The sequence below is a fragment of the Podarcis raffonei genome, chromosome 12 (genome assembly GCF_027172205.1).
Source record: "Podarcis raffonei isolate rPodRaf1 chromosome 12, rPodRaf1.pri, whole genome shotgun sequence".
In the NCBI taxonomy this organism is placed as follows: domain Eukaryota; kingdom Metazoa; phylum Chordata; class Lepidosauria; order Squamata; family Lacertidae; genus Podarcis; species Podarcis raffonei.
Window position 1 is genome coordinate 6,101,377 of NC_070613.1, and position 14,361 is coordinate 6,115,737.

A 14,361-nucleotide genomic window follows, 5' to 3' on the forward strand; every position below is an offset into this window, starting at 1 on the left:
ACAGGAAGTGTAGTGAAAGTATTCTTAAGGACATGGGCAGAGGTGACAAATAAAGGAACTTCACATATTGAATGAGCCAACTAATAATTTTGGTTATAGGCTTCTAATATTATATATTTTTTCCTATAATTTAAACTTCATTCTCTACTGCCATAGGTAAATATGTTAAGCAGTCTTTAAAAACAACTCCTAAGCAATTTGGGCCCTGCATATTGTATGAACCGAAGCATTTCTTACATCCCACTGCAATCTCTCAGATCTGCCAAGGCTACTAACTTGGGCTACGAGGGCCTAAAGCCTGGCAATTTCACTGGCTGTCCCATAAGCCCTCCCTGCAAAACATATGGAAATTCGTGACACAGAAAATGCTGTGGCTCACTGGTAAAGCATAAACTTTGCATGCAGAAGGTCCCAGGTTCAATCTCTGGGTAAGGCTGTGAAGGATTGCCTGAAACTCTGCTGATCCTCTACCTAGTCAATGGAACAATACTGAGATAATGGACCAATGCTGTGACTTGTTATGAGGTGGCTTAAGATGCTATTAGCGACGTGGGTGGCACTGTGGGTTAAACCACAGAGCCTAGGGCTTGCCGATCAGAAGGTCGGCGGTTCGAATCCCCACGATCGGGTGAGCTCCCGTTGCTCGGTCCCTGCTCCTGCCAACCTAGCAGTTCGAAAGCACGTCAAAGTGCAAGTAGATAAATAGGTACTGCTCCGGCGGGAAGGTAAACAGCATTTCCGTGCGCTGCTCTGGTTTGCCAGAAGCGGCTTAGTCATGCTGGCCACATGACCCGGAAGCTGTACGCCGGCTCCCTCGGCCAGTAAAGCGAGATGAGCGCCGCAACCCCGGAGTCGGCCACGACTGGACCTAATGGTCAGGGGTTCCTATACCTTTACCTTTGAAGATGCTCTTATTTATTTAGCTTGAACAGATCTTTTATCATGCATGGTTTTTTAAAACGGGATGGGCTTGAGAACCAGATGGTCAGGAAGATGCATGCCCTGACCAGCAAGCATGGCCACCTTCAACCACCATGGCCAACTGTCTGGAATGATGGGAGTTGTCACCCAGCTATATCTGAAGCATCACGGGTTCCCCACCCCTGTTTTATACTGGTATCTCTTTAACCCAACCATATGTCTTATCTTTAGTCAATTGTCTGTGTGGTATTCCTGGCATGATTTGCTCCCTTAATAATTTTTCCTTAATTATTTGCATGGCTGTTTATCTGATGGAAGCATTATGCCTCCTGAGGGTAATTTGGTGCATTCAGACTTCAGACATAACAAGGCCTTATCAAGAATTGCAGACAGCACTCTGACACTAAATCAGAGGTAGAACTTGGAAACCAGCAGAAATCTTCATAATACCCTACACAAGTCTCACAGTGAAGGCTGGTCCATTAGGATGCGTAGAGAGCTGCCCCACCACGCTTAGTCTGCCCTCAAGCAGCCCCCACCCTACCAGCCTTCTTCCTTACAAGCTGTCAGGTGGGGTGTGGCGCTGCCTGTTATTGGCTCAGGTTCCACCTACTGTCGATCTCCCTACCTTTTGCCCTACAAATCCCAAGGTCATCACCCACCACTGCTCTCTGAAGTGGGCATTTGTCCCCCATGCACAGCAGAACATCTCTTGTTTTGAGTCAGAGTACCAAAAGGTACAAACCTAGACAACATCTTAAAAAGCAGAGACATCACCTTGCCAACAAAGGTCCGTATAGTTAAAGCTCTGGTTTTCCCAGTAGTGATGTATGGAAGTGAGAGCTGGACCATAAAGAAGGCTGATCGCCAAAGAATGGATGCTTTTGAATTATGATGCTAGAGAAGACTCTTGAGAGTCCCGTGAACTGCAAGAAGATCAAACCTCTCCATTCTGAAGGAAATCAGCCCTGAGTGCTCACTGGAAGGACAGATCCTGAAGCTGAGGCTCCAATACTTTGGCCACCTCATGAGAAGAGAAGACTCCCTGGAAAAGACCCTGATGTTGGGAAAGATGGAGGGCACAAGGAGAAGGGGACGACAGAGGACGAGATGGTTGGATAGTGTTCTCAAAGCTACCAGCATGAGTTTGACCAAACTGCGGGAGGCAGTGGAAGACAGGAGTGCCTGGCATGCTCTGGTCCATGGGGTCACGAAGAGTCGGACACGACTAAACGACTAAACAACAAGAACAACAACACCACAAGGTGCAGCACATTTTAGAAGAAGTGTGAGTTCATGACAACAAACATGGAATCTTGGGTCAGGGTTTCATTTTCTTCTTGACTCAAAACCTGGTTCAGAATGTACACCAGGGAGGGGTGCATAAGAAGAGTCTGGCTGCTGTATCAGACTTGTGGCCCATCAGGTCCAGCACCCTTTCCTCGCACTGGCCAATCTGATGCCTATAGGAGTCAGGCAAGTAGAACTTGAATGCAACAGCAATTAGTATTCAGGGGCCTATTGCCTTCAACAGCGGAGGTAGTATCATAAACCTTCATCCTTACCTCTGATTATCTATCTGATAGAAGTCCTTCCTGGATCTGGCTAAAATTACAGCTAAAAGCCACCTGTCAATACACCACCCCATTTTTTTTCTCCCTTCATAGGCCCAAGGCTATATTTTGCTGGTACACATCCTATTGATTTGGCTGTGAAGTCATGAAGGTACATGGGAAATTCCCTCACCCAGGCACCTTTTTTTCCTGGGGCATAGCAAAGATAGAGAATACATGTATTTTTAAAGGCTTTTATGCTTACACAGGAACAGATAGTTTGGTAATCAAAACTATTAAACCTTGGCAGGGCACCAAGCCGAGATGGAGATCATCCCAGAAAACAAAACAAAAAAAGAGTTAGAAGAGACTTGGCATGTATGTAATTTATGGAGAATGCTGGGAATGTGTGGGAGGGAGTGCCCAAAGGCGGGAAGGGAGTAATATGTTGCTTCCATCCAAAAAAAAAGAGGAAGATCCAAGCTGTTGGGAAGTTGACTTCGCTTATGGCAAAAATATTGGGAACGTTGGAAACCAAATATTGACACAAAGCTGCTTTTTAGGGTGAACTCAACTGAGGTAGTGAACTCAACTGGAATAAAGTGAAGAAAGGTTTTTCTTCAAATGCATAAACCTTGTGACCTCCATTGCAGTTGACCAAGTTAAAATAAGGAGATAAATCCTGTAGATGTAATGTTCACATAACATACTATCCCACTTCTTGTAGATCAGGGATATGGAATGTTACCTCCAGACATTGTTCGACTCCAACTCCCACCAGCCTCAGACAACATGGATAATGGTCAGGAATGATGAGCAGTGGTGTTCCAATATCTGGAGAGAACCAAGTTGCCCATTTTTATAAGCATATTATAAGCAATTGCATGGGCCTCTGGAAAGTTCTACTAAATTGTGAAGGGTGTTCACATAGAAAGCTCTTCTCTTCTTTGCCTCAGAGCTGTGCCTTTTCTATGGTGACAATCCTGGTGAGAAATGCAGGACCCAAGATGGGGAGGTGGAGCTTTTCATGGGCCCACAGGCCCATAACCAGGTGGGGGAAAACCCAAGGCATAACTGTAGAATGGGGTGAGGAACCCTAGGCTCACGAGCCAAATGTTGCCTCTCTACCTGGCCCTTGGAACTCTGTATTATATGGACTGTCCAGATCTTACTAAATTTGCTTTTGAACAGAAAACACAATATTCAGAACCCAGATCTGCTTGCTCCACAGCATGCAGACACGTGATGTGCATGTACGAGAGAGAGAGAGTTTGCAGTCTGAGAGACAGAAAGGGGTTCACCCCCTCACACACTGCAAGCTCATGTGAGAGGTTTGTAGGGTTGTACTGATTAGCTCCAGACCCTTGCCAAGGCACTTTTGCAGACATCACCTTCCCATTGCACACATATTTTGGTTGTGTGTAGGGGGCATATGCATGTATGTCCCCTTCACAAATGCATGGTCAACAGGAGACATGGGCACTAACCATTACAAACCCAAGACACCTTCACAACATGAGGTCAGAGGCAGTGTGCCTCTGAAAACCAGTTGCTGGAAACCACAATGAATGGAGAAGAGTTGAGCGGTCCACATCCAGTTTAAAGATAATGAACTGCTAGAAGGAGCAGGAGGGGCCTTGAAGTTGCCTATCAACAGTTAGTAGCAGGCAGGCAGTCTTCTCCACTAGGATAAGATGTGTTGTATTTCTATTTCAATTATAGAAATTATAGAAATTGTTTGAAATATGCATCCATATATATATATATATATATATATATATATATATATATATATATATCAATCAGCAAATGCAAATTTTGTACACACTCTTAGCACTTTGGGGGGGCTGCCCAACTTGAAATCAAGCAACCAAATGCATAAACAGCTTAAACAAAGGGGCTTAAAGAAGCAATAGGACACCAATCAATCCTCTAGTTTTCTAAAACAGAAAAGGGAACATAGTAGTGAATCAGTGAGTGGGGCCCAGGGAAATTAATCATGAGCATTTAGGGAAATGCATTTCCCAAGGAGTAGTACCAGCCTCATTCTCAGGTGGAATTTTGCCAACAAGTTAAAAGGCAGCTTCTTTTTTGAAAGTGTTCTCTATTGGTTGATTTTATCTTCTTTAAGCTTGCTTTAAAGCAGTGGTGATGTAATGTAGTTTTCTTGCAGTTGGGGTTTTCTACTTTATATATGGCATTTTAGTTTATGATGGTTTTAGCTGGGTGGTTTTATCATTTTAATTCTGTACAAATGGCAAAGAATGAGGCCTCAGGATACCTAAATAAATGAGATGTAAATTTTGCTGATTGGCTGGTTAGGTGAACAGTAGTCAGATCCTGCACAGCAGTCCTACAAGACCACTTGATATGGCTTATGAATACAATGCAATTTTTAAAATATTATATAAAATCAGTATTGAAATAGCAGTTCCAAACACAAGTAGAAAAGAGTTCAGAGTCAGAAAAGAGCTGCTTTAAGTAAACAAAGGCATTATATACTTTATGAACAGTCCTGTATCTGGAATTTTGTTTGAGTGTTTAGTGGATTTTGCTTGTAAACTGATTATGTGAAAACCGTAGGACTTGCTTTTAAAAATAATTAAAAAAAAATTTTTTTGAGAGTTACTTCTAGGAATGGGCGAATCTGCTAATATTTGTTTCTCTGGGTTTCTTATTTTTCCTGTCTTGAGTTCAGTTTGTGATTTCTTTTTTAGTTCTCATGAAAATTCATCAGCATTTTAGTAGAAATTTCTCCTAATATACAGGGTTTCTTGAATATAATTTTGCCTAATATACACATTTTTGCAAAGCAATTTCCCCTAAAATAATGCATTTTTCTATGTGATCTTCATGAATATATGCATTTTTATGCACACTTTACCCTAGTAACGCATTTTTGTACACATTACTAGAAAACTGCCTTGCAAAACTCAAAGAAGTGCAAATTTTCAGTGCTCATGTTGTTTTGGAAAATGCAAATTAGAAAGGTTTAGCTTTAAATGCAAACAAAATCAAACTTTCCCCTCATCTCTAGTACATCCAAGGGATATTATATTGCACACCAAGGTCAGCTTTGGTGCATTGTTATTGCATAGTGCGACAAGGACCGTTTCTCTGTAGCATTATCTTTTAGCAGAGGTGGGGAACCTTTTTAAGCCTAAGGGCCACATTGCCTTATGGACAACTCTCCAGCAGCTGCATGGGTGGGGCTAGAGGCAAAAGTGGGTGGAGCAACAGATGTGACTATTACCTTTATCCAGAAGCTACATTCCAGCCACAGAAAAGTCAGAGGTTCCTATACACCCCTCTCTCTATCCAGGCCAGCAAGAGGCATCATCCTAGTTCAAGGACACTTTCAGCTAGGCAAAAGCACTCAAGGAGAACATGGAGCAGGACAGGTGAGGAACGGGGATCTGGGAAGAAGGGTTGTTCCCTATCCTGGTGGTGTTGCTTGCAGACAGTCTAAAGGGCTGGAAATAGAGGCCCAGAGGGCTGCCTACTCAGCTTTGGGAGGGAGGTGCAAGGGCTCTGGCATGGTCCCAGAGCCTTCCCACCTCCTTCCCAAAGCCTGGTAAGCAGTTGCCTGGCTTTGGGGAGCAGACAGAAGCACTCTAGGACCCTGCCAGAGACCTTGCATCTCCTTTCCAAAGCCCAGGTCCTCACCTACTGGGCTTTGGGAAGGCCACAGCCCTCACACTGCCTTTGTCCTTTGCAAAGCTGGGTAAGCCCACCATCATAGCTTGGTGTGGAGGTGTGAGGGAGGGAATAATTGAAGAATAAGTTTCCTCCACACGCCTTTTATTTATTCCCCCCCCCAACACGCACAAAGCTGCAATCATGTAAGTAAAATAAGTAGAAGTGTAGAGTTGGAAGAGACACTGAGGGTCATCTAGTCCAATCCCCTGCAATGCAGGAATCTCAGCTAAAGTATCCATGACAGTTGGCCAGCCAAACTCTACTTAAAAACCTCCAAGGAAAGAGAGGCCACAACCTTCCGAGGAAGACCTTTCCACTGTTGAACAGCTCTGACTGTCAGAAAGTTTTTCCAGGTGCTTAGTGTAAGATGCAAGTTACCAGTACAGTCATACCTTGTTCCGGTTTGCAAATGTTCTTTTGGAACCCGAATGTCCAACGGGTCTTCTGCAGCTTCTGATTGGCTGCAGAAGCTTCCTGCAGCCAACCAGAAGCTGCAATTTGGTTTTCGAACATTTTGGAACTTCCAAGGTATGGAACTTCCAAAACGTTTTGGAACTTCCAAGGTATGACTGTACTTTTCAGGGCGTCTCCCTCTCTCCTCACCATCCATCGCCACAGCCAAGCCTCTTCATAAAGTGCCCCCACAGATGTTCAGTTCAAACCCCCCCCCCCCATTTCCTCAGAGCCTTGGAAGGAGCTTCTTTGGAGGCTTCATGAGAACTAAAGAAGAGCCTTGCTTGATCAAGCAAGCCCAGCATCCTATTCTCACAGTGGCCAAACAGATGCCCCAATGAGAAGCTCAAAAGTAGGAATTGGGGGCCACAGCTGCTCTCCCCACCTGCAGTTCCTAGCAACTGGCATATGGAAGCACATTGCCTTTGACTGTAGAAGTAGATCGTGGCTAGTAACCACCGACAGCCTTTTCCTCTGTGAATTTGCCAAGGTGTGTGAAATGGTGTAGGCTGGCTTTTCTCTCGCTTTCTTTTGAGCTCCTCTGTTAGGAATGCTCTCTGTTCCCTCTAGGTAAGGATTCCTCCCCGTACTTCTGTTCACTGACAGCTGACTTTCCAGAAAGGCCTCGTCTCTCTCAAGTCGTGACCTGCTGCCTGTCTCTTCTGCAGCTACCAAGAACCACCCAGGCTGGCTGACAAAAACAAGCCCTGCCGTTCTCCCTCTCCCTCCTCTTATCTCAGCTGAGGCTCTTACATTTTTATATGGCAGCTAAATAACCCCTCATTTCCATTACAAGTGCGTGCTTTTCCTCCTGTTTATCTTCATCTCCAAGGCCAGCCTTTCTCTTGGCCCTGAGGCCCAGGACGCCTCAAGTAAGCTCACCAAAGCTAAAGAGGGTCAGGCCAGCTATTAGCCATTGATGGTGGTGTGTGGGGAGGGGAGGGTTAGACAGACAGAGCCAAACCCTTTATCAGGCATAGGAAGCAATTCACAAGTCTCAGAGGCCTTTTCTCGCTCCCCTTCTCCTTCTCTGCGTCAAAGCTGAACCCAGATTGCTTGCTCCAGAGATAGAAGTGGGGGAGAAATTTGGTTTGGCATACATTTTCATGGAAACCTATGAAATTATTTGATCCAGTCTAAGCTGTTGTGTCCATCATTCATAACCACTCAGGGAAGGCAGGAGTGCAGAGCCTGGGCACGCAATAACTACCAAAATGCACATATTAAGATGCTTATATTAGTGAATATAATGTGTGAAAATGCACTATGTTAGGGGAAATTCCTTGCAAAAATGTGTAAATCAGGCAAAATTCCATACAAAATATGTGTATAATAAAGATAAATTAGCACTAAAATGCTGGTGAATTTTCCCGAGGACTTTATTTTTTAAAGTAAATGCAAACTGATGTTGGACCACCCTGTGTTAAGGTATTCATTCATTCATTCATTCATTGGAGGTCATAGCTATTAAACAGGTTATGTATTGGATTCAATTTGTACTGTAGACGTGAAAAGGGCTCAGTGAGTCTTAAACAATCATATCCTGGGATGGCTATAGGTTTTTAATGAATGGCCTCCAATATTAAAGGGGAGGTTAAGGTTAAAGGTCCACGTCTGAGTGTGGTTTCTGATTGGACAATATCCCAGAGCAGTAATTCATCCAGAGCTGCAACCAGCAGCACACTGGAAATAATTCTGGTTTCCAGTATTTCTAACTGGTACATTTAACTCCTGTGTATAATATTAATATAAATAAATAATTTCCGATTCATGTGGCTGATGAATTTTCTGCTCCAACCTTCCCAGTCTCCAAGCTATATTTGTGAAAGTAACCCCATTGGCCTTGAGTAACGGATACTGAGCATGACGTTCATTTTCTCTCCACAGCCACCAGAGAGTCAGCCTTCGTTCATGCTATTGCCTCTGCTGGTGTGGCTTTTGCAGTGACCAGATCCTGTGCGGAAGGCTCGGCCACCATCTGTGGCTGTGACACACGTCACAAGGGTCCTCCAGGGGAAGGCTGGAAATGGGGAGGCTGCAGCGAGGATGTGGAGTTTGGGAGCATGGTGTCTCGGGAGTTTGCGGATGCACGAGAGAACAGGCCAGATGCTCGGTCGGCCATGAACAGACACAATAACGAAGCTGGAAGGACGGTAAGGAAAACCGTGGTTTTGTTCTATTCCCTCAGTGGTGACTGCAACACTATAATACAGTGGTATCTCGCAAGACGAATGCCTCGCAAGACGGAAAACTCGCAAGACGAAAGGGTTTTTTGTTTTTCGAGCTGCTTCGCAAGAGGATTTTCCCTATGGGCTTGCTTCGCAAGACGGAAACGTCTTGCAAGTTTGTTTCCTTTTTCTTAACACCGTTAATACAGTTGCGACTTGACTTCGAGGAACAACTCATAACACGCGGTGTGGTAGCCTTTTTTGAGGTTTTTGAAGACTTTGGTGATTTTTGAAGTTTTTCCAAAACTTTTCCGACACCGTGCTTCGCAAGACGAAAAAAATCGCAAGACGACAAAACTTGCGGAACGAATTAATTTCGTCTTGCGAGGCACCACTGTATTCTCATTCTGATTCTGCTGTTTGGGTTTATGTAGCTAAAAGGCACCATGCAGAAAAAGAACAAGGTCAAGTTAATCCTGATATTTGCAACAGTTATGAAAAAAAATATGGGGCAAATTACCTAAAGGATGAAGATTCGTATTGTTAGAAGATTCATATTGTTCGCAAGACGAAAAAACTCGCGGAACGAAAAAACTCACGGAATGAATTAATTTCGTCTTGTGAGGCACCACTGTAATTTAGCAACTTGCTTCAGATATAAAAGCAGGCACCAAATTGCACAATCAGTGAATCCAGTTGATCCTGTTCTCCTTGACTGCACCATTTAAGGCTGCTAGGGGGCAATCATCTGGCTGGTGAACTTTTCCTCCATGGTCAGAGGAGGAGAGAAGGAAAAAAACAAGCAAGTTGCATAGTCACCTACAATCTCATTGTTTTCACTATACTTCTGCTCTACAGCTAGCTAAGGTTTTACTGTCAAACATATTGGAAGCTGCCTTATAACAAGTCAGACCCCTTGTCCTCTAGCTCAGTATTGTCCACATTGGCAGCAGCTCTCAAGGATTTTAGACAAGTCTTCCCCAGCCCTACCTGAAGATGCCAGGGACCTTCTGCATGCAAAGCACATGCTCTTCCAAATGTCAAAAAAGACATCCCCATAGTGGCAACTTCAACAGTAACAAGTAATGGTGGCAGGAACAATCAAATTGCTCTGTAGAGCAGAAAGGAGGAACCTCTGGCCTGTGGGTCTAATTAGGCACATCCAGGAGGACATTATGTCCAAGCTGCACCCACCTGCCTTACACCTGATATCATATGTGACATCAGGTGTAGGGGAGGTAAAAGCCTGGTGCAGCTGAAAGGAATTTTACCCCTAATCTGCCTGATTGAGCTTCAAAATCTGACCTTGCACCTTAAAATCAGTTGGCAACTCTCAGGACATGGATATAACAAAAGTACTAAAGTGAGGGAAGATTTCTGGGTCCAGCAAATGCACGAATATTAGACTGTAAACTGGTACTTTGCCAGCATCCTAAAATGCTGAGATATTTGTTATAGCCATTGGCAGAGCTGCGGCACACACCTGACTTCCGGCCGCAAGTGTCATTGCTGTTTACCAAGGAGGGAAAGGGGTGAGGCCGGTGCTGTGCAAATGCACCAGCGGAGCCAATCTGTCATTCCAGCTGGTGCATTTGCACCGCAACAACCATGCTGCCAGCTCTCTGCTCCCCCTCCAGGTAAACCACAGAGACAATGACAAGAGGTTAGATAAGCAGAATTGCACCACCAACCACTACTGGATAACTGGGAACTGCCAACCCTCCAAAGTTTAAAAATGCCATATTGAATGTTTCCTCATACTACAAACTAATGTTGTCTCTCCTTCTTCTGCCTTCCTTGCCATTCTTTTTCTTTCCCCCTTTCCTTTTTCAGTCCATTATCGACCACATGCACCTCAAATGCAAGTGTCATGGATTGTCAGGCAGCTGTGAGGTAAAGACCTGTTGGTGGTCCCAGCCTGACTTCCGGGTTATTGGCGACTACCTCAAGGACAAATATGACAGCGCTTCAGAAATGGTGGTGGAGAAGCATAGGGAGTCCCGCGGCTGGGTGGAGACACTGCGGCCCAAATATAACTTCTTCAAAGCACCAACCGAGAGGGATTTGGTCTATTATGAGAACTCACCCAACTTCTGCGAGCCAAACCCTGAGACTGGCTCCTTTGGCACCCGCGACAGGATCTGCAACGTCACTTCCCATGGGATTGATGGTTGCGACCTCTTGTGCTGCGGGCGAGGACACAACACACGGACTGAGAAGAGGAAGGAGAAGTGCCATTGTATCTTCCATTGGTGCTGCTACGTCAGCTGTCAGGAGTGCATACGGGTCTATGATGTTCACACGTGCAAGTAAGATGGGATGGCCATGGAAAAAGAATCAAAGATTACTTTTTTCTATAGGAGAAAGTTGACTTCTTGAGATCCACACACACTCACTCGCAGAAGCTAGCATTGGTTGGCTAGAATAGATATCATTTCTTCTCGACCATCACATCTGGATGTTAACCTTGCAATTCCTGACAAACCGAGATGCCAACCAACCAGCTGTTTTTGACCTTTTGCCCCACAGGAGACTGGTTTCTTTAACTAGTCAAAAACATAGAGCTGGATAGTGGACGGCAAGCAGGTTTCCAGAAGGTTCTGGTGTGTCTGCTCTTTCCTTTCAACTCACCTGGCAAAACTCATGCTATTAAGTGTCCTTTGAATGTTGTGCATCTTCCTGAAACATGGCCTATTTGTGCATTATGAGCATGGAAGAAGCTTCTAGCGCAATGACTCTTAATGTTCCAGCCCAGCCTGTAGCTAAGTTTCTATGTATAGAATTAACAACAGGTGGTGTGTTGTTGTTTTTAAAGGCCCTTGTTCAACCTCTCACAGGAACTGGAGGAACTTGCAAATGACTCTTCACTCTGTGGAACTGCCAAACTTTGTAATATATTCAAATCCTGAACTGATTGACGATTCAGACAATGCTTCTACTATGGGAGAAGGAAACAGGAAGTGAGGTGGCACTTGTGTGTTATGCTTGTTAAACAATGTAATAGACAGCTCACAACTGTGACATTATTTCCTATGGTAAAAATCCCATACACACACACACACACACACACACACACACACATACTGTTACATATATATATATATACATATGTACACCATCTCAGTGTTTCAAGTGGGCATTGCTAAGGCACTGCTTATTAGCCCACTTGTACTGGGTGGGATTTTTACCATAGGAAATAATGTCACAGTTGTGGGCTGTCTACTGGGAATATAACATTGTGGCTTAAACAGTTGGCTCCCTCAGGATCAACAGCAGGCCTCTGAGGACAAAATGGCTGCCAGGCCTTACTGCAGTAGATAGGTTGTTAAATGACATTAAATCACAGTAATCAAGAAGGTAGGAAATTACACCCTTTCACCTTCATACCCCGGGTCTTCATCCAAGCCATGCAATATGAGAAGTGAAATGTTGAATGGGCATTCTTTGGAGCCATCATGAATGTTCAGGCAGGTTTCTGATCAATGAAACCATTTCAGCCAGAGTTTCGCAACTGATATGTGCAAATTGTCCTTTATCTAGACATACCCCCTTGAAGCATAACCCCAGAATGGCGTATCTGCAGTTCCCACAAAATCAAAAACTTGGTAACTGACTCCTTTTTTATGTAGGTCATGTTTTCAGAAGAAAACCCTTCAAAGCTAACCTAGGGAGTTCGTACCATTTCAATTTTCCAGGGCAAAGATGCATATTTCCTCTTTTTTTCATCGCATGACTATTTGTGTAATCAGACAGCTGAAATTGCAGACATTGCAAACACTTTTTCCCCCTCAGATGGTTCAATTTCCTCAGCAAATACCTTGTTGCGGGTGTTTTCCTTGTTGATATATACAGGGGCCAACAGAAGTTGTTCCAGGCAACAAAGCTGGCCTCCCACATTGAGGACATAGATCTCTGAGGGGGCAGAAGTACCTGTCTTTCCCTGGCACACTCCCCAAGTTCCTAGTGTGCCCTGCAACACTCAAGCAAAAGTTCTGGAAGCCCTTTCAAGATGGAATGATGTGTTGGCTGTGGAGATGTACTTGAGGGTGAATACAGATAGCCATTTACCTTAGCCTTACAAAGATGTCCAGAAAAACCCATTGAAAATATGCTGACTAGCCTTCCCACACATTTCTGGATTTCTCATGTGTGGCAGGGAGAGCCAACTTGGTGTCTCCAAATGTTATTCAACTCCAGCCCCTAGGAACCCCAGCCAGCTCCACCACTGAGCTACAGTCCATGTAAAGGGAGGCAGAGAACGGGAGGGAAAGCATTATTGGGGACGGTGTCGACACATCTTCTATAATCTCACCTACAGTGGTACCTCGGGTTACAGACGCTTCAAGTTACATACACTTCAGGTTACAGACTCCGCTAACCCAGAAATAGTACCTCGGATTATGAACTTTGCTTCAGGATGAGAACAGAAATCGTGCGGTGGTGGCGCGGTGGCAGCAGGAGGCCCTATTAGATAAAGTGGTACCTCAGGTTAAGAAGAGTTTCAGGTTAAGAACGGACCTCCAGAACAAATTACCATAAGTTCTTAACTGTAATGGTTTGATATAAATCGGGGATGGGGGATATGACAAGTTGGCTCCAGTCAAAGTTGCAACTATGACAAAGTTAAGCACACACTTAATTGTCTCCTACTGAAATGAGACTTTACAAGTTTCTCAGTGTCAGCAGGATTGTGCCCCAATACAAGTGTAGATATATGCTGGACTGTACGCTAAATAGACACAGATCTTTCCAGTGCCCTCACTGAATTTTCTGTGCTCTTCCAGTGATCACAGATAGTTTAAATGGTAGAGAGCTTAAGAATCCCTCTGTATTCACCCCAGGGCAGAAACACAGCTGCAATCATAGCGGAAATATGATATGTCGAGTCTCAAAATGAATGAGGTCCTCTTCGGTGAGGTTGTTTCTTTTACTTTTGATTAGACATCTCTCTCCTTCTCATTCCAGCGTCCCAGGAGGCTTTCAAAGGACCCTGGAGAAGGCTCAACAGCCCTGCTGAGAAACATTTTAAAATCCTTTTGTTTCCATTTTTCCAGAATTCTCAACTCTATTTATTCGTATTTATTTGTGATTGTGACTGACATCTTGGAATCATCTCTCACTGTTACAAATGGCCTTTCCCAGTCAGTAGCTCCTCATTCCTTAGCTGGAAAGACATCTCAGGGTGAATATGAGGAGCCTTAATGTAGCACCAACCTTGTAGGTCATGAGGAGCTCCCAGGAAACCCCTACCCTGTTCCCAGGCAACCATGGGCAGAACTACCTTGATTCTGCAACTTTATAAACCAAATCTCTTGTGCTTAGCAGCCACTCTAAGCCCACACAGTCGCAATCTATGACAGAGTAGCCAACATTGTGCCTTCCAAGTGTTGCAGATGCCCAACTCCCATCAGCTTCTTCCAGCATATTCAATAATCAGGGCGGAAGGGGGTTGTAGTCCACAACATCTGGACAGCACAAAGACTAGAAAACTGTGATCCTCCAGAAGCTGTTTTTTGTTGCCCCACGAGAGAATGACCTAATGGTCAGGGATTATGGGAGCTGTAGTC

At 44.4% G+C, this 14,361-nt stretch overlaps 1 protein-coding gene across 1 annotated transcript in view; it reads left to right on the forward strand.

Moving 5' to 3' along the window:
* Nucleotides 1-13,205, forward strand: part of WNT3A (Wnt family member 3A) — a 92,161-nt gene extending 78,956 nt beyond the window's left edge. Inside the window, exons 3-4 of the mRNA XM_053409914.1 lie at nucleotides 8,514-8,779; nucleotides 10,628-13,205. Of these exons, the coding sequence (XP_053265889.1) occupies nucleotides 8,514-8,779; nucleotides 10,628-11,107 (746 nt within the window). The 3' untranslated portion in view covers nucleotides 11,108-13,205. The remainder of the gene's footprint in view (nucleotides 1-8,513; nucleotides 8,780-10,627) is intronic.
* Nucleotides 13,206-14,361: the final 1,156 nt, after the last annotated feature.